The sequence below is a fragment of the Ascidia mentula genome, chromosome 2 (assembly GCF_947561715.1).
Source record: "Ascidia mentula chromosome 2, kaAscMent1.1, whole genome shotgun sequence".
Classification (NCBI taxonomy): domain Eukaryota; kingdom Metazoa; phylum Chordata; class Ascidiacea; order Phlebobranchia; family Ascidiidae; genus Ascidia; species Ascidia mentula.
Window position 1 is genome coordinate 819,546 of NC_138567.1, and position 27,815 is coordinate 847,360.

The 27,815-nt window shown below is 38.1% G+C and overlaps 2 protein-coding genes across 2 annotated transcripts; one reads left to right on the plus strand and one right to left on the minus strand.

Moving 5' to 3' along the window:
• Window positions 1–809: 809 nt before the first annotated feature.
• On the minus strand, window positions 810–4,161 carry LOC145889034 (receptor-interacting serine/threonine-protein kinase 1-like). Its single transcript, XM_082979910.1, has 7 exons — window positions 4,094–4,161; window positions 3,815–3,990; window positions 2,870–3,735; window positions 2,640–2,747; window positions 2,253–2,360; window positions 1,698–1,946; window positions 810–859 (listed from the first exon to the last, which is right to left on the minus strand). The coding sequence occupies exons 1-7, from the start codon at window positions 4,109–4,111 to the stop codon at window positions 810–812; spliced, it is 1,575 nt and encodes a 524-aa protein (XP_082836036.1). The 5' UTR covers window positions 4,112–4,161.
• A 1,533-nt stretch (window positions 4,162–5,694) lies between these two features.
• Window positions 5,695–27,815, plus strand: LOC145889011 (5'-3' DNA helicase ZGRF1-like). The gene is made up of 28 exons (XM_082979886.1): window positions 5,695–5,761; window positions 6,471–6,611; window positions 6,892–7,008; window positions 7,284–7,445; window positions 7,756–7,829; window positions 7,892–7,991; window positions 8,144–8,238; window positions 12,830–12,896; window positions 13,140–13,284; window positions 13,651–13,838; window positions 14,206–14,331; window positions 14,640–14,800; window positions 21,466–21,508; window positions 21,990–22,068; window positions 22,192–22,338; window positions 22,526–22,651; window positions 22,749–22,822; window positions 22,952–23,078; window positions 23,537–23,709; window positions 24,273–24,416; window positions 24,472–24,512; window positions 25,274–25,400; window positions 25,608–25,756; window positions 25,811–25,983; window positions 26,322–26,490; window positions 26,627–26,752; window positions 26,806–26,952; window positions 27,022–27,815. Exons 1-28 carry the CDS (start codon window positions 5,744–5,746, stop codon window positions 27,536–27,538), a joined length of 3,756 nt encoding a protein of 1,251 aa, XP_082836012.1. The 5' UTR covers window positions 5,695–5,743; the 3' UTR covers window positions 27,539–27,815.

A 27,815-nucleotide genomic window follows, 5' to 3' on the forward strand; every position in this document is an offset into this window, starting at 1 on the left:
CCAAGCAATAAACAACCAAGCAACCCAGATAGTAAACATGTAATGGGGACTACTCCTTTCTTCGTTGTAAGAGTTCAACTTTAGTTTATCTGTACAGTGGTGTTTATTTTACAAGATGTAATAAAATTCATGCGGATATATTTCATGTACAAACATGTCACAAAAGTGTCAAGGCAAGACTTTTACTGATGTTCACGACATTTTTTCACTATAAAATACATTTTGATTCAAATGTAACCTTTAAAGGCTGTAGGCATGTCGCGATAAACATTATCGCAATAAAAGCCAAACAATTTCAGCAGGGATAGTAAATAGTGGCATTCACAGAGTTTTCAGTTTTTCACCAAGCTGTTTGATAATAAACAGGCCTTGTACTAAAGTGTTTACCCGTAAAGCCATCAAAAAAGATATCTCGCAAACTTAACAGTCCATGTTTTTGTATTAATGTAAGTTGTGCCCGCAACACCTGCAAAAAGCTGCTTTTGTAACAAAAATACATGCGACCACTATTTCCAAACAATGTTGTATTTATTTTGACCTTTTCCCTTTTCAATCTTCTACGTTTCATTAGTGCCACGTTTCTTTTAACTATCGGTTCGTCTTCCAACTGTCAAACGTATTCCGATAAGTCTCCACTGAGCCAGCAGACATGCTACTAATCTCACATGGCAAAATACTTTTCACTCAATTGTCGCCCAATCGGTTTATGTCTTGACATATTTCACGATGTATTTACACTAACAAAACGTCACTACTGTCAAAGTTTGGAATACATCAGATAATTGTAGCATCTCAATTACGAAGCAGTTTCAATTGGCGTAGAATAGCTGATTAACAACAGATACAGATGGAATGTATTCTGTAGAATTGAATTAAACACTGTTTGCTTGTAGGTTTTATAGTTATTTAGGCTTTTGGGGATGATTGATTCATACGTACTTAACAATTATTAACCAAAAATGTGCGAGCAACGACGAAACATTATTTACACAACAGCGGCTGTGGTAAACACAAAGGACAGGAACTTTTCATTCGCACGGCGTCGAAAGTTACTGCAGCCAATTTCTCAACACGTGTCTACATTTTGTCATGACGTAATCAGGTGACGCTACATACAATATTTACACAAACCGCCGATATTTGTTTTTACTTCAAGTAAAACTGAGCAAAGTACAAAGTTTTCAATCATGTTTACTCTGTATACTGCCTATGTATCACTACCATCCGCGGTCGTAGCAAATCGTTTTCACTTGTTTCAATCAACTTCTTTCTTTCCTCTTCAGTTATGTATGTTGCCATTCTGTAAGCTTGGATTGCTTTTTTACACAAATCCACGCTTTCATTCAGTCGATTTGTTTTCTGGCAAACAACACCAAGGTTGTGAAACAAAATTCCGAACACTCGATGCTTTGCTGAATTTTCACCAAACTGTTTCCTCATCATTTCAAGTCCAAGTTTAAGTGTTGATTCCCTCGATAAATAATCTCCAATTAAATGTTGGCACCATTCAATCCCGTGCAAACACCACACCTGACTTAAACATCTGAATTCTTCTTCCACGTTTTTAATATTTTGTATTTTGAGTCTCATCGTTTCCATTTGTGGGATCACATGACCATGAATTATTCGTTTGTTTTCATGGTTTTGATCCAAATTTTGTTTTGTTTTCATCAAATTATCACTAGCCCACATCAGACCCTCCACACAATCTCTAATATCCTTTGCTTCTACCCTCTCATCACGTTCGAAAAATTCAGCTCCAAGTTCATAAAACAAAATTGATTCCAAATATTTTCCCTCTTCTTTCTTTTCATCTGCAGTTGTTTTCAATTCTTTTGCAGTTGCCCCACGACCTTCAAGTAACCTTGAAAACCCTTGTCTCGTCTCGTCAGCTTTTTTTTTTCCGATTTTCATATCTTTGACGTAATTCTCTATAAAGTTTTCATCTGCAAAAATAAAGCCAGAAAACACAAGTGACTTTTCTCTTATTTCCCAAGAAATTTGTCCATGCTATGTATCTTACAATGGGGTTTTTGTATTATAAAGTTCAGCATAGCTAGACACATAGCGGTACGTCTTGTAGTTTTACAGCAGTTTCTTGTATTGTTAATTTCCATTTTTCGTCCATTTTCGTGATAGTGTATTGTATGTTAAAAACGTTTGACTTTAGGTTCCTCAATTAAGAAATCAATCTGTTTCATTCTTCGGAATGCTCACAGAGATTTTCCGTTAAAAAAACCTTAATATGTTACCTGCAAGCTGATCATCAGTTGAATCTTCCGGAACGTCATCAATTGATGAGAAATTGCGGGTGACGTCACCAAGTGCATCAGATCGGTTGTCCACACGAGAACCAACATCTATACATGAAGTCACTTTTAATCGTTGTAAGTTAACGCACATTTTCAGAGACAAAATGGTTTATAAAAACAAACTTTCCCGTCCGGTTATTTCCCGTAGTCAGGCATTGACGTGGCGCCAATCTCTGACGCCAATATAAAAACCAGGCCTTAGAAATATGACTGATCGTTTCTCAGATCGTTACGCGAGGACAAGAGTTCACTTATGGGTACTAAGAGTACAAAAACAAACCTTGGAAACGTTTGGTTTTCATACAAGAAGGTCAGATAATTTTTTACCTTCTCGTTGCCGAGGTTCCTGGCCATCATTACTGTGTTCTAGTTGCAAGGCAGGAGTTGATGGAGCGTGATCAACGCCAACATCATCATCTGGTCTGCGCTCATAACCTGCAGAGAAATGTTTCATCACAAAAGTTGCATCATAAAATTCCATCATGATATCCAACATTAAACACGCATTAAATTCTGCACCAAACTTACCCTAAACTTCAACATTTTAGATAACAAACCTTGGAAACTTCTGCTTCGTGTTGAAAATGTTTGAAGAGGAACAAGTTGGTCAAGGTTGACAAAAAAGGGATCTTTGATGTCCATCTGTCTGACAACATCTTCCACTTGTTGCTCGATCACTTCTGGGCTTTGTTGGTCGAGAAGTTGCTGCAATCTCTCACAGATTTCGATCATCGTTGGTCGTTTAGATGGATCTTGATCCCAACACTGCTTCATCAGTTGCTCCAGGTTTTCAACGATTACTCTGTCGCTGTAATTGAGAGTTTTCTTAAATTCTTCAATAGCTTTGCAGTTTGGTCTGAGTCCTTGTTTAATTTTTTCTTGTAGTTCTTCTGGATTACCGCGTGGATATGGCATTTCACGAGCAAGAATCATATGAATAAGTAGAGCAAAAGCATAAACATCAAGTTCCTTTGTTGGTTTCATGCCTGGGTCGTCTAGCTTTTCTGGGGCCGTATAGAGGGGGGTAAGCTGAATCTTGTCTTTTTTACTCCGTTTATTGATCGTTGACAGATCCACAGTTAACGAATTACTAAGTGTTGCTAACTCAGCACTTCCAAAGTCACAAAGTTTGCAAATGAACTCTTTTGAGATGAGCACATTTTCCGGCTTAATATCACAATGAATTAAACGCTTTTCCGGGAAATTATGACAAAATTTGATTCCTGTCGATATTTCACTCAACATTTTAATACGTAATGACAATGGAAGTAATATTGTTTGGTCTAAAAGTAGTTGCCGGAGATTTCCTCCATCGCAATATTCCATCACTATTCCTATTGAGTATGGCCACTCAGTCAAACCCAAAACACGAACGATGTTTTCGTGGTCAGCTTTCTGCAGATGTTCAAGTTCTTCTTTGGCTCTAATGATATAAATTTATTTGACAGGTTAAGCACAGACAACTAGTAGGAACATATTGCATGATATGATTTGAAATTTACTTTTTTTTCATCAAAGTTCTATCTCGTGGACCGCCGGTAACAGAGAAGATTTTGACAGCAACAAATATACCAAGGATTGTGTAAAATCCAACCACAACGTCACCAAAACCACCACAACCTGCCTCATACAACTCGGGATGACAACGAATGTCCTCAGGGTTTACTTGGGGAAACTGCTACAAATAAATAAACAGTAAATTTATACAAGTTCAAATGGAAATGGCACTAATACAAAACAAGATCATTATGTTTAAACACAAGTATAGCACAAATACTTACATTACTTGTGGATGCCATGATTTTACTTAACTCTTTGTATCAGTTTACAAAATTTCTAATATAAAAAAGGAGAACTATTATTATAAATGCCATTTAAAAAAATCGGGCTTCACCGAACCTGCAGATATTTAATACCGCAGTAGTAGAGTACGTTTAAAACTGAATGGCCGCAGTAAAAGCGCACACAAAGCCCAAATAGCTGTCTGGCGCGCAGGTTGTTATTAATTTCTGGCGTTTTTCTAGGACCATTAGGAATATATCGTTTCTGATGTTTGGTACTTACATTTCTCGATAATTTCAGCTAAAACCTTTTCCAAAAAAGAAATTACCGCTGCGTTAAACGCTTTTCATCAAAAAACTCCTCTAAACCAATGCATTTTCAGCCAATCTCTATCTGCCGCATTGTGACGTCAAACCCATTGTTGACACAAAATCGGGTGAAGAATGGCCATTATGCGGATAGCAATAGCTAAAACAGATATCAACAGGACAACTATGCGACCCGTGACCATGTATATTACCATAGTCCATACATGCATTACGTCTGGACTACCGTATTACCAATTGTAGTTCTATTACAAACAAGACTGTTGGTTGCTGATCTCTGTGAACTAGAATCCTGCCGATAATAATTTCTTTTGTGCTGCGTCCCACCCAGAGAAGTATCTGAGTTAATAATTAACCAATGTTGGGACAATAAAGATAAAAATTAATTTCATGCATGACTAAATAAATTTTCAGTCAAGAGTTTTAAGAAAAAAGGTAACTTACATTTTAAAAATCCTGTGTACACATTTCTCAAACAAACATTTTTGGTTTGTTTTTGGATCAAAACAAGTTTTGTGCCGATTTTAAGAAACCAAAGTTTTTAAAATGAGAATGTAAACGTGTTTCCTTGAATTAAATTGGTCTTACGTTGTCTTCACTCGTGCATGATAATTATTTAGTCACAAATATAATTCGACAAAATGACAATTGTTACTCTTCATCGTCTCATCCCTTCCAGCAGACCAGGGTAATTGTGAACAAATACATCATACATCAGTGATGCATTACATCAGATGTTTTCCATGATAATTGCGTAAACCCTTATCGTTAGTTGTGGGGATTCTTTTCTGTTTGATGCAACTTTATTCTGCTACCGAAAAATTACGACCCAATATGGCCCATAATTTTACATTCCGCAGCATCAGATCCAACATGATAATGTTTGTTTTGTAATGCTGAACGTTTCAGCAATACATCGGTCATGAAAAATACTTGTTTTTGCTGTGTGGTGTTTCTAGCTGCCTTGTAAAACTAATAGTAGATGCTGTGCTGCGAGTTGCTGCTGTTACATCGTACCGGTATAGCTTTAGCGGACCTGCCACATGACGTTGCTTGTTGTGCGACAACATCTTTACCCCATAACTAAGTGGCTATTGTTGTTAACAGTAACCTGTCGTTTTCCAGAATATTGCCATGCTACTTGCTCAACAAAATCGAACGGACAGTGGACAAACTCATCTCTATGGTGTTTAATAGATATCAGTGGGTAGACAGGAAAAAGTAAGATTTCTATGAGAAGCGGCAAAAACAAACTTTGGTGAAAACAAAACTGGGCAAGTTTTGTGAAAGGAATCATAAAAAGAAAAAAGTACAGCAAAAGTTATGAAAAGGAAATTTAAGGTACGTTTGTTGTTGTTAGTTTGACAAGTTACTGTGTTTAAAAATAGCCTATGTAGAAAGCCTTCAAGCATTGTAGGTTGTAACGTAGGTAATACCTCAAAATGTTGTTGGTGTTTGGTTTGTTTTGTGCAGTGACATAGTTTAAGTTAGGTAAAGTTTTTTGCTTATTACCTGTAAGTGTGATTCTGTTTAGCCTACAGACTCATTGCTCCTATTTTTAGAAGTCTTTTAAAGCAGTGTTTCATAACATTTTTTGAATTGTTGGCCAACTTTTAATGGCTAGGCTATTTTTTGTGGACCACTTGGATAAGCTTGCGGCAACTTTAGAGGTTGTTATTTGTGTGGATAATCGCAACGTTTTTTTGTTTGTTAATGCATTAGCTAATTTATATTGCGTGCATTATTGGCAAATATTCGCAAAAGTGCGCCAAGGATTATCTGACGTTTTTTCCAAAGTGGGCAACACTGAGCAACTAACATGTTATTAAAAATACACATCTGTCTCAGCAATTATTGTTTAAAGGTAGTGGCAATTTTGAGTAATGTTATTGTGCCTGCCTTGTGAAAGAATGTCTTGCACTTCAGCGATAATTTACTGATAAATTGAGCAATAAGATTAGCTGGTGCATTAACATACGAAAAACGTTGCGTTCGAAATTCTGTTCATTTTGTCTTTAGCTTTTAAGCATTAAATTTATTTACTTGCTAGGTGTTGTACACACATCAAAAGACAAAGAAGCAGAAGGTATGGCAGGATGGGTTCATAACGCTATCGATCGATGAAAATCGTGGATATCTAAAGAATGACGACGAAAAGGAAATATCTACTGTGTACTTGAAGAAGAAACAGGTTTCTAGTTTGTTCTTGTTGATATAAAAGATCGAAATGAAGTTTCCACTGTCCTTGGTATGTTGCAGTAACAATAGCAATATAACTATAGTCACCAATTCCCGTAGATAGAGCCCACATTTGGTGGAGTTTTGTTACAATATATTTGGCATTAAGATGTGTCCAATATTACAAAATTAACTGGTTGGTATTTTTGAGTGTTTCTATGGGTAATAATAATAATAATAAAGTTAGGTAGTTTGATTAAACCTTTAACATTTCTATTTGTGTTAATGAACAGGTTGAAAGTGGTTGTGATTTGGAATGTGACAGGTATTTAATACAAGTGGAAGATGAAGTATCTGAATTGACTTCAAGTACAAACTGCACTAAGCCTGTATCACAAAGATGCTTTCAGGTTATTTGTTAAGCTAATATTATAAATAAATACTATATATATACTTTTGTTTGTACATCGGATCCTTCATGGTCATGCTTAAGATAGTAGTATGTTACTATAATTTGCTTATATACCCTTTCATTGTTTCATGTCCTGTTATGTACTGGAGAGTAGAGACTGATATGTGTTGCTTTCTATGCTTAATCAGTGTCAAGGAAGTTTGTTCTCACAATGTGTTCCCTTATGATTACACTTATTCTGTAAAATGAGGTGTTGTCAATATTTTAAAATAGAATGCGGACAAATCGCTGCCACCAGATGTTGATATTGGGTCACCGTACAGAAGCAGTCAGCCACTGAAGAAAAAGTTTAGTGTGCCGAGACGAAGCGTTCCCCAAAAACAAGTTGACCCACAAGAAGCCAAGGAACAAATGCCAGTCACCCAACCGCTGGTGGTATGTTGAAATTTGAAAACAGTCTTTCTTACTTGAAGTTTATCAAAACCCAATGTTTTTTTGGTGAAAATTAATTACTTTGACTTATAATGGAGGCCTGCACCTTACAAAGGCTGCCTTAAAGGCAAACAATATACTAATTTCGAGGAATGAATATAAATAGTGGATCAGTGGATACTAGCATTAAGGGCTTGTGTACGGTTATATTGCAGAGTATTCTGTATTTTACAATAAAATGTTACAAACAACAGACATTTGGGAAAAAAGTGCGATTTCATTTTGTTGTGCATTAAATTTCTTTGTGTTGTAGAACCCTGTTGAAACTCATAATGGCAACAGTATATGGAACGAAATTGGAAGCTGTATATCAAACAATATGACAAGGTTTGGGAGTTCAAATACTTGATATATCTGTATATATCGTAACATGTACTTTGTCATCTTAGTGGCAACAATGGCCAGTCACTACATTCCACAGAGAATATCAAACAACTTAGTAGAGGAACTGAAGATTTATTAAAATTATTGAGTGGATCCATGACAGAGGTAGGAAAAATTTTGAATTTAAAGACACCCCTTCATCATCTAATGTTGACATCTAATAATACAGAATATGTAGCATACTAAGGGTTAAGGGATTTGCCATCTAATTTGACTTGGTACTGTTCATGTGATTAATTTTATGTATACTATTGTAGGAAAAAGATGTGCAACTGATGTCACCCAATACTGAACATAGTAGTTCTGCCACGAGATCGATGCAACAGGGTTACAGACCTCAAACATTAGCACAGTAAGTACTTTACCTTTTGCCTTAAATTGATATACTTTTTAATTATATTTGAACACTGATGTTTTAGTTTTGTTATGTTATTATCGTCTGATTTTCTGGCATGATGATTTAAATCAGGGGCGGGCTTCTCCAGTCGGATGGCCTGATATGGGTAAATGAAGTACTTAGCGGGCCGGATTCCTGTATCGATACATTAATCGCGTATTTATCCACCTATACAAGGACATTATCATGTAAGACCGGAAACTGTCTGCGGGCCGCTCAAAATCCTGTCACGGGCCGGATCCGGCCTGTGGACCGTATGTTGCCCGCCCCTGATTTAAATTATACTCTTCATATTTATCTCCAATGTCCGCAACGAATTTGTTTTCTGTGAAAAATATATTTTTTTATGCCATTTTATATTCTGGAGTGCAGATATTTCATACCAGGCAACAGACATATTTCTGTAATAACACAAAAAGATTTTCTGGCAATAATATTTCTTTCTCTCGTCAAAAATCCTCACATAATATTTTCAATGAATGTTGTATTTATTTGTGCATTTCTGTTGGCCACAGGTTTTTCAAAAACATTTGCTTGCTAGCTATGTTGAATCTTTTTTTACGTAAAGCACTTTTCTGTTACTTGTGTTGTAAACTTCTCAGAGTTGAGCAAGACGCAGACGGTCAGCAGAGAAGTGACCGACGTGAGCAGACCAGTTGCATGTTGTGGGAGATTGAAAACACAGAGTCGGGAACGGGAAGTAACAGTAAAGTTTGTAAAGAAACAGGTCTAGAAACACGAGGTCACAGCAACTGTAAGGCGGCCGAATTTTCAAACTCTCAGCTGCGACAAGACAGAGAAACTGTACATGAAGTTGGGGAGTGCTTAAATAATTTGCTTGAACAAGTCTGTGTATCTTCAAATATACAGGGTAAGGCAAAATCACATTCAATGCATTTTAATGATTTGAAAATAAAAGTATGTGAGTTTAAACTGAAAGATGAGATGACAACGGGAAACCTTGAGTTAGAATATGAATCCAAAATTAGTTTGCCAGAGAGAGAAGAATCTGAGGATGACGACGACGATGAAATATATCAGGACGTAACATATAAATGTGGTAGTAGTGCAAATGTTGTTGGTTCCAAAATGATTAGTGATAAACATGAAACCAGTGAACCATTTACAACCATAGAAACTGGTTCTTCTGAAGTTAAAGCACTTAGCAATCCAAATTCTACTGTTGCTAGCGACAATGCAGTAGTTTCTATACAAAGTTTCCAGGGAAAATTGAGTTCGGAAATTGATTTTGACCAATCAAGTTTCAATATTGAAGCCTCTAGTACACACAGTAGTAACGGTGATATCCGCAAATCTGAACCAGACATGGAAGTTAAGAGTTTCCATGCAACTGTCAATCCCAAAGCTTGTGATTTTGTCATGGCAACCGAACAGAGCGACAGCAGGTTGCAGGAGAAAGGACTGGGTGTCGATCAATGGGGGAATGTCCTTGTGGATGAAGTTGGGATGAAAATGACTGTATCAGAAAATATAAACAACATCTCGGAAGAATGCAGATCTGGTGAAGAGAAAGATTTTCTCTCGGATGAAATTAATGTTTCCGAAGCAAACAAAAATCAGATTGTTTGGTGTTCACCAAACTGTGCAAGTGTTTTTGGGGGGTCTAAAGATAGCAGCGACCCACCACACAAACATAAACTTGTTGGCAACCTAAATGGATGTAAAAAATATTCTGACAACAATACAGGTAATGAGGATATATTTTGTGTGCCAAACTTTGATATTGGTGAACTTGATATTCTTCCATATACAGAAGCTGATGATTTGGCCAAAAATAATTCAGCCTCTATTGCCAGAAGTAACGAACTTATACAACCTGTTGGTGATGAACTAAATTTTAGCAATGGAGTTGTAAAATGCAAACCCGATACATCAAATAACGAAACTTGCTTTGATACATCAAAATCATATGAGTTCAGTTTCTCTCCATTACGAAGTTCTCAGCTTCTTAATATCTCATCAGATTCACTTGAATCACAAAATCCCATAACCAGTGTTGACCAAACAGTACCATGTGACATAGAAATCATCACTGGCAATGAGAATTTTTCTCTATTCGAGGAATGCCAGGAGTTACTTCGTAGATCTGAGAAGTGGTGTAACGAAGATTCGACTCCACATGAACTGGAACAAACGACTTCCAAGGTCGGTGGTTCTCACATGTATGGTAGTGATGTCTCTGCAACAGACGGTTTAAACTCAAAGACAGATAAAGAAAGTTTGTCAATTGAGGCATCAGTCGGTAATATTAAAAAAGAAGTTGTGTGTAATTTAGAAAATAATAGAAGCACAGAAGTTACTTCCCCGGAAAACAGATTGACGGAAACACCAAACACAATTTGTGAGAAATCATATGATGAAAATTCCGCTGAGGTTTTCTCGAGTAATTTTAAATTAGCAGAGGAAAATCAACAAGACTTTCCAGCAGGTGTTGATTTAAGTGGAAAGTTAGAAGAGGGAAAACCTTCAGGATTATTTATGGAAGATTGTGGCTATGAACAGGAAAGGTTGTTATTCGAAGCTTGTGAGAAGTTGATCAAAGAAACGAGCAAGCAGATAAAAGCCAGCAAAGATGAGGTTAACAACAACAGAGCTGAATATTATGCAAAGAAACAGGGAGCTACACAAGGTTGTCTGTCTTTTTGTGGTAACTATGATATTTTAACACCAAACAGTGTTAGTTATGATCAAAACTGTAAAGTCAACAACACTGTTGTACACAGAACACATTTGGATAAACATTTACACAGAAAAAATGTCAAGGAAGCTGCTTCTCCCTTTGATTTAGGTTGTTCAAAGTTTGGAATGTTATCAGGTAATAAAGCGAACTTTGACGTACAACCAGAAAGAGCAAGTCATGGAATCAAAAGGTATAAAAATACTTCACAAGATTTTGAGTTTTCCAAGTGTTTCAGTAAACAGGGAAATGTCAAACGTGGATATTCTCAACAAAAATTTAGAAAAATAGATTTCCAGCAAAGAAACCAAAAACCTTATGTGGTTGAAAACAGGGTGTCCGATTTTAACAGAATCCATTTCCCACACGACAAAGTCAGGGAAATAGAAGAGAGAGTTATGAAATCGATGGGTGCGACAAGCAAACTTGTTACTTTAAACGAGGCTTCCACTCAGATGGGAATTCCCCACTCAAATGTGTTCATGACTACCAACGATTTTCTACAAACAGTGAATGACCGAAGGATTGATGAAACATATTATAGAGATGGCTGTAGTCAGTTTTTAGGTTCCTCTGTCAGATCGCAACAATGTGATAATGAAAGGATTTTCTATTCGGGCACGGATAATGTTTGGGAAAAAAATACTTTAAAATCCAATTTTATGGAAGAGAAGATAAATTCACTCAAACAGCAGCAAAACTTTTCTCAAAATTATTCTGATGGAAGAACTTTCACAAAATATGATTGGAAAGAAGACTTCAATCAAAGTTTCTTAAACCCAGAATGTGGCAATGATATCTTTATGCAATCTGACATACCAGATGGTACATCTCCACCTTTATTTAACGTAATTCCAGAAGAAGAATATCCCTCACTTAACTTTGTTCAATCCTCACCAGAATTTAATTTATTTGAGAGCAATCCATTGGGTTCGGGTGCCAGCAACAAATTGCATCCAAGAATCTCTCCTGGAAAAGATCATTTTGATTTTTCCAGGAACAAATATTCTGATGCAGATAATTTCCCCATGTTTGTTGATAAACCTCTTGTAACGACCAGATCAGAAACTCCATCAAACGCTGTCAATCACCACTCACCAATGTTTTGTGATGAGGGAGATTCTCACTCAAAATGGAGGAAATATGTGAAAGAAGAACGATTTGTTCCAAGTCTGCGTAAGAAGTGGATTGATGAAATGGTGGATTTGGAAAACTTTTGGTCTAAGTTTGATCGTGTCTCTGACGAGTATGTGCAGTAAAATCAGAAACAATGAAGAATCGATGTAAATTTACCTCATGTGGTCGTTAAAGCCATACCAGAACCAAAACAACAGAAAATGTGGTTTATGTTTTGGAGAAACTGTACAGTGTTAACATTTTGTTATTGGTTGTAATTAAATTTTACATGTTTTGCAAGGTTTTTGTTCAATGATTGTTTTTTAAATTGTTTTTTTTTGTGTTGACTGATATTTCTCACAAATTACCTTTTCTTTTACAAGATTTGCTTTCATATTTACAAAAATATTTATGTTTTTTTGCAGCCAACTTTATTTTCTGTTGATTTAATATATGAAATTTTAGGGTAATTACCTGTTCATGTAACAACTTTAATACGAAAGGTGATTTGAAACCATATTTTACATCAAAAATTCTGGTGTTGGTTTCAAAAGCTTTTTTCTTTATTTCAACAATCAATATATATGTATCACTTAATTTAATGTCAATGATGCTTGCAAAATATTTGAGGGACAAATCTTGCTAATGTTACATAGGGAATCTTACTCACAATATTTTTTGATAGATATTCAGTTGTAAATTATTACAAGTTTAGTTATTTTAATTTATTAGGCATTCAGCTTCACATGGAAAGGATGATGGAAGGAAGGATGAAAAGCAAGCAACTCAATATATGCAGGTGATTGATTTGGATTTGTTGAAACATATCCTTCAGCAAAACAAAAATGCATAAAAATCATCACTTTGAAATTAAGATGGTTGTTTGACTAATTATTGAAAAAAAAACAGTTCGGTCTTAAAATGTAGATTATATTTTTTTTAATTATGGTTTAAATGACTGATGAGTCATTTTGTTACTTTAAAAACTTAAATGAATTGGTAATGAGTTAAAAAGATCATTTCAATTTTCTTGCATTTTTAGACAAATCTAAAGGGACAGATATTTTTCCCATCAGGCCAGGACCATGATAGGTATTATGATTATATCCCGATGCCCACAACAACAATTTCAAACTCATTCGCAACTGTTGAAGATTATGTTGAAACCTGGACAGGTGTTATACATGGTGAGTTCAAGTGTTAATGCCAGAGGCATTTCTTTTAGGCTATTAATTGTGAAGTACAAAAATAATATGAATTGTTTCACCATTTTGGTCTGACTTGCCTGAAAGAGTGGCTTTGATCCAGTTTGGTTGTGATTCCAATGAGCCTTATGATCAAAATACGATAGCAGCAATCCTCATGTGAGCGACTTTAAAATGTTGCAATCCTGTTGTTATTTTTGATAGCAATGGTTGTGTAATTATGTTGATGGTTTTCTCTGTCAACTTACGATCGAGGTAGATGTTGTCCACTTTTCCATACAATACCACCGTTTATTGATTGACAGCAACACCATGTATCTGTTAAGTAAGTGAAATGTTTCAACACAGAATCAATCAACCTGCACCTCTGGACGCGAAGCAAACTTTACCACAAGTTAATGAAAAATGCTGACATCAGCAAATTATCAGAAAGGCGTCCAGATTTAAAATACTTTCAAAGTTCAAGGATGAATTCCGAGAAGGAAAATAAACTTGAAATTCCGAATTCTATTCAGCCAAAGCTTACGGCAGAAGAAGTAAGTTGCCTCAACTAATAAAAATCACCGTTGCTTGGTTTGTTTCTGAAGTTTTTGTTTAATTCGGTGATAATTAATCATGAGTTCCTGGTGAGGTGCAAACTTACAAACCTTGGATCATCTTATATTTGTCATATCATAGCTAACAAATGCTTTCAGTAGAGTGTACTGGCCTTGCAAGGGTGCGAATTGATTCTGTTTTGCATTTAAACATTTGTTGGTCAGTCTTTCTGAAAATTCTTGCCGATAAGCATGTGTTTTTAACCTGACTTCATGTTTTGAAAATTATACTCAATCGTCAAACCAAGATTAATCACACACTTTTTTGTGTTGGTTATAAAATAACTGATTCATTGATTTCATGCAGGTAGCTGATATGGACCCACCTTGCTGTGAACATGAAATTACCTGCAAAGTTTCGATGGTCAGGAAATCTGGACCAAACACTGGAAGGTTTTTCTACACTTGTAACCATAGAAGAAGGAAGTGTAAGGTGCGGTTACTCCACACTAAATGTTCTAAAATATATGACAGTTTATAAAGTTGTAGCTGAGTATGAGGGTCTTTAAACATGGCTTGAATCCAATGTTGCCGATACCAATAGTATCATCGATTTTTCTAATATTTTGGACTTTCCTAGTGTTATTATTGAACAAGCTTTTTTTCCATACTAATGTTCTTGCTCTGTTTAATGTTTTCTTGTATCATATATCATGTACTGTCTACTGTCAATTTGTTCTACTGTCATTAAATCTTTTTCCCCTTACTCTTAATTATTGGCATTGACACATTTTGTTTCAGTTTTTCCAGTGGGTCGATGAAATCAGGAGATATACTATACAAACAGACCACTACTGCCCTCAAGAGGATGACCAGATTGTGAAAATCAACAACATGAGGGCGCTAATGAGCTATCTGAACAGAAACAAGTTGAATTTGTTTCTTGACTGCCAAATACAAAGGTAAACTATTGCTCCATAATTATGCTTGTTTTCTGTCTCACTGTAAATTACAAAACCTTCTCCTTGTAACAGATTATTTGTGTTATTTTGAGTTGTTACTAAAAATGGGTATTGTCACCGACTCCAGAATGCAATACACTTCTTTTCATTGTTTTTAAAACTTGTGACAAACTGTTGAAGGAAGCTGTTTTATTTGATCTTTACTCATACAAAGAATGTGAATTTGGAATTATAATAGATTTAAGTTGTAACTTTTGTGGATGAAATCCTCTCGTTCTCTCCAACAGTTAACCCTAAAATATAATAAGTTTTGTGACGATGCAAAGAATTCATTGGAAAAAGAGCGTTCAAAACAAAAAGGATAAGTTATTGTGATTAAAACTTAATTTAAGCATAAACTATCTATTTGTCTCACCTTGTATTCATTCCTTGTCATTCACACTGCTTTGAAATTTGCATAAACTTTGCATAAATCTGTAAACATTGAAGTTTATTAATGCCAATTTTTCAGTCAATGTAATATCTGACACCGAAAAAATTATTTTAACCAACTTACTTAACATGTATGTGTCCATTGTGGAGATTTCTCTGTCGAATTACAAACCATGAACCTGACAGTTGTTGAAAACCTGTTTTATAAACAAAATAGCAATTAGCTAATCTGTCAAAAAAATTTTGATTAACTTTTGCGCTACCAACTCCAAATGGTCTGTTCAACATAATTTGTAATTTGTGGTTAAGAAACACTCCTTTGTTTTATTATATGTGTAAATTATAGGGGCCTTCCAGTATGTTTTTATATCATAAACTGGTCATATTATAAATGACAGAATACATCAAACCCACCTTCTCAACAGTTGAATCTCACATGTTTTCCATCACCATTTGTATAGACCACAACCACCATGCTTTGATCGGGTTTTGAACCAACAACCCCTCGCTTCCGTTTCGACTTCCGTCGTTTTACTGCTTTAGGTTTTTCCAATCCAACGTGAGTGTTCGTGGCGCCCAAATCCTGCCAGGCCTTTTCAACAACAGTTCGGCGTTTTTGCATTATGAGTTGTTCCCTATCGTTGGTAGAGACACTAACATCTTCCTTTTTAACTCTACCCGGCTTTGGACTGGGTCGGGATTGCGTGATAACAGTTCGCGTGTCCTTCCGACATGATATGTTTCCGTACCTTCCGTCGTCTGACCTCACAGTGAACATATTCCCTGACTTGTCCGTCCATTGGATCACTTGACTTTTACCTGAAAGCTCTTTGAGAATGCTCGGGAAAAGCGGGGTCTGACTCCGCATTTGTTGTAAAGCAGTGGGAGGTCGGGTAATCTGAGGATCAAATACCGCTTCTTGGGCGTCCCTCACATTGGTCTGCACCGATGCATTCTGTTCACTACGTTCCTTCCTATTCCACTCTTCGGGCTCCCGGGTGCACGTTGCCCTGACAACACGGGGTGAATCGTTGTGAAACGCTCGCTGCTTGAGTCTAATGATCCCTGGAACCGACTTCTTGTATGTTTTCTCCTCAGAAATGTTTAAATCTTGGCTCTGTTCAAAGTCGTCAATCATGTCCCCCGCCATGTTCAGCACCGTGACCATCGCGTTCGGCTTCCTCTTGATGCTCCTCAAGGCACGGAGTTCGTCTATTCTTTGCTGGAGGTGAGTTTTTTCGAGTATGTTGTACGTCTGTTGTGTGGCGATGGGCGATTTTCGTTTGTGAGCATTCAGCTTCAGTCTGTGGCGAAATTGCGCCGAAGCCGGAGGTTTCTCGTTATCGTAACGCACGATAGGAATTTGAGGTAGATCTGGGGTCTCTGTTTGCTGTGGTTTGATCTCATATTTGTTGTGCAACAGTTTCCTGCTGCTCGCTGCTTCCAACTTCTTTGCTTCTTCCATCGCCGTCTCCTCCTGCTTCGTGTCAATACTTAAAGCTGCGACTTTGTTCAAATTGATCGGAGGCAGGAATCTCTTCCGGGCGCTGCTTCTCTTCTGTTTCGACGGCGGACGCTCCAAGCTCATCCGACGTTGTAAAAACTCGATAATCGAGTTGCGTCTCGGTCGGTTCGAACTCGACATAACCGAGTCCTGTGAGTCCGGTCTCCCCTGGTTTGATTTCTCTCCTTCCGTCGGTGAACTCAGGACCAGAACCCTCGGTTTCCCGAACGTTGTCTCCCGCTCTTTGCGTTCTCGGTGGATTTTTTGTCCCACGTTCAACTCCTTCCGCAAAACCGTGCAACTGTAATCGTCCTCGAAGCTGAAGCGGAGTTTACTGAATGGATTCGTCTTCTCCGCCTCGCTGTTGCCAGGCAACGCGGGGACGACCTTTGTCTTCCTGCGCCTCGCGCTTCCGACGTCACTTCCTGCTTGAAGTCCCACGGTTACGTCACTTCCTGCTTTAAGCCCTGCGGTGGAGTTACAATGCAGAGTTTCCAACGAATTTTCATAAACAGTCCTCAGGGGATTGGACGCCGTGTTTCGAATTGTTGCAGTTTTTGTCCTCAGTGATTGATTCCCTGCCATCGATCCGCTCCCTCCCTCTTCCGTCCTTTCCTCTTCTTCTTTTCCCCCGACAATTAGCTTCGAGCTGGTTTCTGTAAAGTGGTTTCTTCCAGAGCTTAAGTATTTGTTTCTGTTCTTTTTACTCCTATTGTCACTGCTGTTTTTGTTGCAAGTGCGGTTGCTATTAGCGCAATAGTTACTGTTATTGTCGTTGCTATTGTCAGTATTGTTGTTTTTTGTATTGTTCTTTACTTCGCTTGTAGCTTGTTTTGCTACCGTCACCGAATTCGCATCAACGACCAAAATTTCCGGACAATCTTGCTCTAAAACATCAACTGATTGTTCACACTTATTCGTGATCTGTTCGAAACAATGTGAATGCTCAGTTTTATTCAATTTTTTCGAGCATTTCTCATCAGATTTCCGAACATCTGAGTTTTCTTTATTTAAACCTGGTCTATTTTTCCCAACCTCGTCTTGCACGCAACTAAGGCTTGTCGGTGCACGTTCATCTGCCTCAACTAATGGACGCCAAAGGTTTTGCGCAGGCTTCGTGTTGCATAACGCCACATTTCCATTGTTATCGTTTGTTTCCTTCGCTTCTACATCTCCTTGAGTGCTCTTGTCATAATCAGTGCTGACGTCATCAACAATATTGGACGAGTTTTGCTTTGTTGTTTCAAGAGGTTGTTGAGGTAATAAGCAGAAATCTTCAGGGTCCTTGTCATCATTTTCATTGCTCGACTCTGGCAGTTTATTCTTCTTCTTGCCATCACAGCCATCTGTGTCATCTTCATCTTCCAACTGCTGCCCGATGCTTTCCGAGGTACTTGGAGTTCGTGGGTTGTCCAAAGGTTTGTGTTTATTGCTTTCAACCGAAGGTTTGTCCGTTGCTTTTAAGCACTTTTCACTGCCTCTGGAATCGTCACACAACTTCCCGTTGCATTCTCCGACAGTGTTTGTGTCCACATTCCCACTAGGTGGCGTTGTCACATCGGGCTTGTGAAAATCTCGATTTTGCGTCACTTCCGGTTCGCGCATTGACGTCGATTGAATTCGGCCGCTGGGTGGCGTTGGAGGGTTTGGTGGCGATTTCTTCAGCGAGTTTAGAAACTTTTGTTTGCTTTTTGCAACATCTGGCGTGGTTACGGTTTCACCGGGGGGTCTATTGGTTAAAGCTTCTGTGTTTCTGTTGTTTGTTGCATCACAATCGTCAGTGTGAACAACTGGAACTTCTTCCTCCCTCGACGAAATGTTTTTGGGCAGGATTTGTGACGTGGACTTCAACCCTTGTTTTGCTTCTTCCGTTTTTTCCGTGAGCTTCGGGTTTGTTGTTCTGTGGTCGATATTATTGTTGTTAGAACGTGTTGATTCTTCTTGTTTGTTGCAGTTTTCTTGTTGTGTTTTTGTTCCGGTTAAGTTTGTTTTCTGCTTGTGCTCCTTCCCCAATACTTGTTTTTGTTGTTGTTTGTTTGTTGGGGTTTCGAGTGTTTTATCTTTTTGTAGTGTGTTTGTTATTTTTCCTGTCCGTAAATTTTCTGTTGTGTCGACTGTAGGCGTTGTGATTGTACTTGGAGTTTCTGTGTTTAGTTCGTGAAGTTTGTGTGTAGTTAGCTTGTCTTTATTACTGTCCATAGATGCTGCATTCTCAGTTTTTTGTGTAATTGTCAAACAGTTTGTTTCCACCGATTTTTTGTTTGTTTTCTTGTCGCCGTCCCTGATTTGCCCTTGAAGCAAAATATCTTGTGGTGAAATTTCCATATCGTCCTTTGCTGAAAGTTCACTTTCTTCTCCATCCTTTCTCCCAGGTGAAAAGTCAGTAGTCGTTTTTTCCTCTTGTTTGTTGACCAATTTGGTGATAATTTCCTTTTCTTCTTGGCTCAACTCCCCAGTGACCTCCGAACCGAGGCTGTAAGTTCGCGAGAATTGATCAAAACCTTTCTTGATAGTTTGCTGGAAACTGCTGACTGGTAGCGACATTTTACGCGAGAAACTCTTTGACCTTGATCTCCACGTGGCCGCCACGTGCGTAGGTTGTTTGTCAGACCACGCGACCTTGACATGTTTCACTTCCCCACTTTCCTTCTGCAGTGTTTCACCCGTTTTTTCTGTCAGTGTTTCATTTAGTTTTTTTCTCTGACCGATTTTAGGACTTTTACATCCAGTGTTGAGTGATGTAGTTTCTGTTTTTGCAACACTGCCACTCGAGTGCAATGAAAACTGACCATCTTCTACTTTGCTATCACGGTTTTCCTCCGAAACAGACTTGTTCAATTTTTTAATGTTTGTTTTGTTCGGTTTTGCAACCACTAAAGTAGGCGGTTTTTCAACCTCAATAAACTCCTTTTTATGTACATTTGTCATCACTTTTATCACAGATTTCTTCACCTTCGTTTCCTTAACTTTGGTCGTTTTTTCCTTTGTTTCTTTTCTCTTCAAATGTTTGGACAGATAACTGTCCGATGCCACCAGGTCATCATTCCAGTCACAGGTAAACGCCCCCTGTTCGGTTTTGTGGAGTTCGTTCAGTTTATGTTTGATCATCTTGCAATACTTTGGTACATCCGCCACCCTTGTATCTCCTCCTGAAGGCGCACAAACCGCTTCACGTTGCACGGATTCTTGCGTCTTCTCAGTTATGCTGCCTTGTATTTGTTTGTTAGATTTCCAGCTCAAACTGACGTTTAAACGAGGTTGTACGGGTTCGTATTTAAACTCGAGGAAATCCTCGACCCAGGATGGACTTTGCAGTGTTTCCCTTACAGTTTGACAGTGTTTCCCTGTATTTTCTTCAGATACCAAACCGCTGGTATGTGAACTTTTGTTGATGATTTCTTCTTCACTTCTGTAGAAATCTGTTGTTATCATGGGCGGAATCAAGTTTTCATCTCCGTTTCTATCCCTGCTCATAGGTTCTTGGTTATTTTACTTGAATGAATACGCCGTCATTGTGTAGAAACATTTGCTGATTGTATTGCGATGATAAACTCAAACTTAAATCAATCTGTCAAATAAAAACTGTTGTTGTAAAAAGGTAAAATAATTTACTTTTGTTTAAACCGTTTTTTTTCACATGATATGATTGTTTTCACAATTCCTAATTTCACTGTTTTTACTGAAAAGCAATCCATACTGTGGTGATACATCCATATTCTCTAACAAACGCGAAAAAACTGTCGAATTTCAACAACAATATCCCTTCAGCGATCTAGTGTCAATATTTTACTTGTTTTATTCTCAACCAATGCCGTGCCGAAATTGTCAAGCAAGCCATGCGTTCTCCCTATCTCAAATTGTTGCTAAAACAAAGTCTATCTTTCCCTCGAGTTGATTCCTCAACAAACAATAAAATTAGGAATTAAATTTGTTTAAAAGTTTTCGTCCGTTTCCTGTAAATTTCCTGAAAAGTTTACGATTCCTTCCTGGTCTTAAACCTCCAGTTTCTTCCCTTGATGTATTTGTAACTACGGGAAACACTTAATCATATCCGATCCTGCGTCACCTTTTCATACCTACGTACAACATACTTCGGTTTAGTTGAGTGTCGGGGTTTCTCTCACAACCGTTGCTCTTAGTGTCCCGGTGTGATGTGTCGAGTGTCTCTAAATTATAATTGCTTATGTTACGAGACGGCGATACTTCGGTCGTTGAGAGCTTGTTGACCCCAGGGTCTGAAAGGTAAATTTGTGTGTTGCGATGTTCTTTCGTCTCATGGACAAACTTCTACCGTTGACTTTCTTACCTTAATCACGACGCACATATTGTGTGCACCCTGATGTCTGGCAAACGCTTAGAACTTTTGTAAACACAAACAAACTTGTTTTTTCCCAAAAAGTTATTTCGACGTTTCTTTGTTTAAAAAGTAATCGCGCGCCACGTCCCAAGTTCACTGTTAAAACGCACATATTATTTGGGATCTGACAAACCCTTGGAATTTTTCCAAAAACCTACAATATTTTCGACATCTTTTTCTGTTTATTCAAAAAAGTCATCCCTTTCCTCGTCCCATATTCAGACAAGTTCACAACTTTTGCGTGAAAAACAGTTTTTAAAATCCTATTCAGATTTCTGTAAAAATTTCAACATTTGATAAAGTCCTACCTTTCGTCACCAAATGCCATGTTTATTGATTATATACTGAAGTAAAATAAGGATATTTTAACAGAAAGTCGGTTGGAATCGATCTGGACTCTGAGAAGAAAACTGAGGTAAACTTGCCTTATTTTCCCTCATTATAAAAACATTTTCACCAAACGTGTGAAGTTCTTTTTTTGTCACCAACTACGTCAACAGAACTGCGCTTACACAAGTAGCGAGTTTATATTTGTTGATTTTAAATACGGGAGTCTGTTAAATAATTTATTGCCGATGCTGCCAGGCATTTCAATTACTACAACAATCGTCTTGTAGTAATGGGGTCTGTTGTTTCCGCTTCGCAAACTCTTTATTATCCAATCTTGCGTTGTTGATGACACGCGAAAAAAACAAAAGAAAATTATAATTTTACATTCTGTCCAATATATAAACATGCAGACTGATTTCTGTGTGAACAAATTTAGTCAATGAAAAGTAAGCAATAAAAAACAAAAAAATGCGGAGAAACCCGACGTCAAATACTTGGCAACTTTAAAACCACACTAGAATGTGAAGGATTACCGACTTGTTCTCACTCTGTAAAAACTCTTGCAGAAAATAGATGAAGAATTATTGAACGGGAAACGACATACTGTTCTAAAACTTTCCCGCCAAGAACAATCAACCACCAAAGGTTAGATGTGATTGTCACGTCATAATAACATGCCATTGTTTTGTCAGTAAATAATAACACATGATGACAAAGACAACATTATTATTTCCAAATTTAATCTCATATATTCATTCTCCAACTTAGGTGATATTTGGGTTCTGTCCCAATCCTTGGAATTTAATACAGACGATTCCCTATTGGTTCGTGTGCTTTCAAACAACCAATCAGCATCCGGCGAGCTCATCGTTCAACCAATCAGAGACACCGTTCCTATTGAATGGCAAAACGGAGGTAGGACAAAAAAAATTTTTCTTAGTGTCAAAATATGACAAGGATATTCATGAAGCTGCTCGTATGTAGGCACACAAACGGCCTCAGTTACAGGCACTTAGGATTTTTGAAGTCAAAATTTTAAACAGTTTAATTGCTGAGTTATTTCAACATAAGTTCAAAAACTAACTTTCAAACATTCCAACAGTTGAGATCCACGCCATGTTGTTGATGAAAGCCCACCTCGAGTTTTCCTATCTCCACAACCTTCATCGACTCCACAACATCCCAATCTTCCCGGATCTCCTGCAGTCACGTTCTGCATCAAGAAAAGGTAAGTCCCCTGCCATTTGGGAAACCACCTCCTGGCGAATTCCCATATTTACAACTTTGTAAACCTTTTTATTTTTATCCAACTACTTCCAAAAAAGGTTTCGCCAACACCAAACTCCACAACAAGACACCGAAACCGGTTGCCACGTTTGACGTCACTCTTGATGACGCGGTTAGTGACGTAATAAAGTAGTTTTCTTCCGTGTTAATACAAATTCGTCTCGCCACGAGCTTACGTAGCTGAGTCGTTTGAAAAATATTTTATAATTGAAACTCTGCAACTTAACGCTGGATGTTTCAGATGAAAATAGTCGATCGGTTCACTGAGAAGTTCAAGTTGACAGACGAACAGACGACGATAATTTCCACAATCGTTGAATCGTTGATCGATAAAAAGAACTCGGTTTCTCCTGTGGTGATGGTGGATGGTATGTCAGTGTTGGATCAAGTTCAATGTAGTTTTATATCTGGGGTTTACCCGAATATATCACGTACTACGTTGTATACATGACTGTATAAGCAACATAGCCAATAGTGTCTTTTTTATAGTGAGCTGCAGATAGTGGCACTGTTTCGAACTAATATGTCTTATCAGTGCAACTATATTATAAAAATATTATATATGACTGTTTGGTTTTAGCCAAAAATATCCTTGAATTTTGAACATGAAACTAATTTTATTATCACAAACTCGGCGACTTTTATTTTATTTAAAACAACGAATCCTTGAATTTTTACCTAAAAGCGCATTTTCAGTTCCCGCTTAAAAAATAGACAGATACAAATTCATTTGAATGGGGCTCAAACTGATAACGTCGTTTGTATCAGGTCAAACTGCTACTATATATTTTTTTCTGATACAACCTCGTAACCGATCCACGTGTAGGTGTTGTCGGGTCTGGAAAAACATTCCTGCTGGCTCTCACCGTCTTGCTGATATTTGAAATGCTCTCAGCCAATCAGAATACAGCAGAAAAAGAGTGCGAGGCTGTGATTGGTCAAAAACGGAGAGCGGGAAATAAGTGGAAAGTCCTGGTAACAGCCAAACTTGATTCTGTGGTAAGTGATAAAACGTAACAAGTTTGAGGCCGTTTTTAATACAAGACATGTCCCTATATTTTTACGTCATGCAAGAACAGGGAATGGTTTAAACCAGAGTGTTGCTTAACCACTGGCCCGCATTGATATTCCTCTCCCGCTAAATGGATTTCGTGTTGTCTGAAGTGAATACTTTCGCCGTATTAAATATTATTTTTTATCAAGATGTTCTGTTCATTTTAATTTAGATGTCATAATTCACCGGGCCATAAAAGTTTGGTGAAATTTTCGCAGCAACCCTGAAAATTTAGACTAAACTTCCAAGCTGGTCCGAAACACAATAGACTGACTGTCAGGTAGCAATACACGGGTTTCCTGCTAAAAATTGTTTGGTTTCTGGTTTGAACAACTTCTGTAATAAATGCCAAGTCATTTGATACACAAGGTTTTCAATTTATAAATATGTTTCGCCCATGCCTGGTGTCACCAGTATCGCTTATTTAAATAGAATCTGGTTTTATGAACACAGTTGTTTTAATGTTCGACGCATTTCAATCTCACTATGATCTCTATGATAACTCTAGGTTGACAACCTGCTGCTTAAACTCTCGGAATTGGGGTTTCCCCGAATCGCCAGGTATGGAGATTTGGTGAAAATCGACAAAAACCTTCTACCGTTTTCTCTGCATTGCAAGAGAGGGTCGGAAGAACACGTGAAACAACTGAAGGTAAATCGTATAAATGTTACACTGAAGATGATATTGACGTCATGTTGTGATTTAGATGATATTACGTCACACTGAACAGTCTGACCCGGGGAGACAGTAAGTGATTGTTTGTTTGTTTGTGCAGAAGTGTTTAGAATATTGTGGTTGCAAATTTTGAACGGGCCAAGTGTGCCGTTATACCTACAGGCGTTTTACGGGTAAAGATCGCTGTTTATATAAGAGTGTTTCCCCTTAAAGTTCCTGTTAATCGACTTTCGAAATCATTCCGCATTCTGTTATAATGTTCGTAAAACTGCTGCAAATATACCTTTCCATACAGTGCTGTTCTTGCTGCCAGGTATTGCAATTTTATAGAACTGTTCTTCTAGCATGACCTTACAAGATTTTTTTATTGTAACCGACGTTTCGTCAACCATCCGACTTCTTCGGGGTTATGTGGCAACAAGTTAACCTGTGCATAAAAACCACAAACGTAAAATAAACCTTTTCATGTTTGTTTTTTTTACACCAAACATCCATCAATAAGATGCAGATATTCGTGCAGAATGTTCCAACCTGTCAGGTCTCATCTTCATAGCTGGTCACTGACGACGACCTATGAGCCAGACAGATACTATTCCATTTGTGGTGACGTTCTGTCTGGTTAGTTAGCCTGCATGACCGTCGTCAGACTAGCTGCACTGATAAGACTTTAGAGGTCAAAACAGTGTCTGCATCTCACTGATCATTATGGCTTACTTGCATAACTATGAGTTAATCCGGACCACGGTTGGCGTAACAAAACTATTTTCATGCAAAGTTTGTGATGTAGATGAATTGTCATTTGCACACTAACCTGAAAAACTTTCGGTTCGCAGTCACATCGAGAAAAGCCTCGAAATCGCCCTCTCTGGCGGCACCAAGCGGTTGCTTCACAATGCGTTTGTCGTTGGTACGACTTGCTGCGACTCTCTGGCTCCCTCCATCGGATACTGCAAATTTCCAGTAAGTTCAAACCAATTATTTCTATGTGATGGGATTGACCACGTGGTAAACACTGTAGGTCTGGGGTTGCCGTGTTTCCCAGCTTTATGCAACCCTAATGCTTAGGATTGAATATCAACACGAAAAGAACTCGGCAAACTGGGTGTTGAGTGGTAACCGGACTATTGTCATTCACAATTAACAAACTGCATACAAATTGTTTGTTAGATTATAATCATGGATGACATAACAACTTTATCCGAACCCCTGAGTCTTTCACCTTTGACCCGGTTTTCTTGTGAAAAGCTTCTCATAGCTGGGGATTCCCGCCAGTTGTCAATGCGCACGTACGCCATCGAGCAGCCGTTGTTTCAAAGGTAGCTTAACATAGAAATATTATTCCAATCTTCAAATAAAACTTCCGTATTTAGGTTGTTGGATAGCGGAAGTGACGTGTTACATCTTACTGCTAACATCCGGTGCCACCCTCACGTGGTTCAGCTTTTGAACAATGTTGTTTATGAGGACAAAATGGAACAGATGTCAAATAAGGACAAACGTTTAATTAAGAAACTGCCAGGAATATGCATCTGTGACGTCATGGGTAAGTTTTTTAAAGCAGAATTTATCCAGCTGTAGTTAGTGTATCGTATTATATGGTAATATTGTACTACCATGTTATGGAATCTTGGAAAGGGGCCAAATTGTTACATCATACTGCGTAACGTATTGTCACAAAACGTATTTTTTCATCCACGCGCCATTACTGAAATGGCTATGAACCAGGGTTGCCAAACAGGTCTCTAATTTACATCACACCACGCTCCTGGGACAGGTTTTGAAATAACTTAATTTAAAAGCAGCGCGGCTCCTGATGGCAGCTATGAACCGGGCATAGTTCAACTTGAGGTTTTCGGGTTTACTGACGAACCAGGTTTTCAGGACGGGAAGAAAGTTGCAACGAAAGTTGGAAAAACGATGACGAAGCACGTTTCTGCGCAGAGGTCGTTAAAGTACTGCTGAGTCACGGTGTGCCGGGCACTAGCGTGGGTGTCATGGCGACCTATGACGCACAAGTATCGGCCATTACGTCATCACTGCAGGAAATAGAGTACGTCAGAATATTTTGCCAATTTTAAAACTATTTTAGATTTGATGTAAAATCGTTTTCACAAGAAAGATTGAATATGAATTAACCATTGTTGTTACCCTTGTGAGAACTGAAAGTTAATAATTCTGACGGACAGATTCTATGACCTGAGTGACGTCAATTGTATCAAAGTGGGGACTGTCCCGTCTCTGGCAGCTTGCGAGTTTGATGTCGTCATCATTTCCTGTGTAAGAACTTCCAACGTCAACGAACAAACGTTGAGGTGAGTTCCTTAATTTTCTGTGAAAAACGTGAAACGAAATTTAAACCTTGCAGTGACGTCATACGGATGCTTACCCGGGCGCGAAGTCACGTGATTGTTGCAGCTAACGTGCGCCACCTAGCGAGCAATCCACTGTGGAGTCGAGTTGTGGATTTCTGCAAAGAGAAAAACAAGCAAGTGACGTCAGCGTTTAATTTCAGGTTGGTCACGTGACGTATCCCGTGAAGATGATTGGTTGATTTTCCAACCCTTTTGCGTTTATTCGACAGAAAACTTTTCCAAGGAGGTTTAGTTATTTCCCACGAAGATCCTTTAATTGCTGAGCATTGTGACGTCACAGAAGATTCAAATTTATCGTCACAAAAATCCAGTGACGAAGATGCCGAAGAAGAATTTTTTAAACAGTTGAAACGAAGCTCAACCGCGCCACCCTGTGACAACAGTGATGACGAAATCCCGGTGTTACGTCATAAACGTCCCAAAGTTATGGAAATTGAGGCCAAAGTGGAAAACGTCGAAACTTCGTCAACACCTGAAGAAAAGGGTGGTTGTGTGACAGACATGACAAGCGAAGAACAAACTGTAACCGTCACCGGGAAATACTGTGATGACGTAACAAATGACAACGTCATTAGTAATGATAAAATCATTGTAAGCGACGCGAACAGTGTGACGTTATCCAATACGGCTGGTCGGCTGTTTACAATACGCGACTGCGATTTAACATTGGACGGTGAGAATGTAATCGGTGAAAGCATCGATGACGTAATGTCTTTGCCCATGTGATGTCACTGATGTTGATGACGTGTCAAACAGAGCGAGATCACTACAGATGTTAGAAATACTGGACTCACCATAAATGATTAAGATAAACTTAATATCCAACGAATTCATGTTGTTATTTTTGGATAAAGACCTTTTCTTAATATTACAATGCGTCGAAAGTACTCAGGCGTTAATTAACCCGAACATCGTTTCTGTTTGTTCCAATGGGGGTAAATCCTTGTTGTTTTTTTAGTTCTTTGTTCGTTGTTTTGTTGATTGTGGAATTAAAGTTTATCTC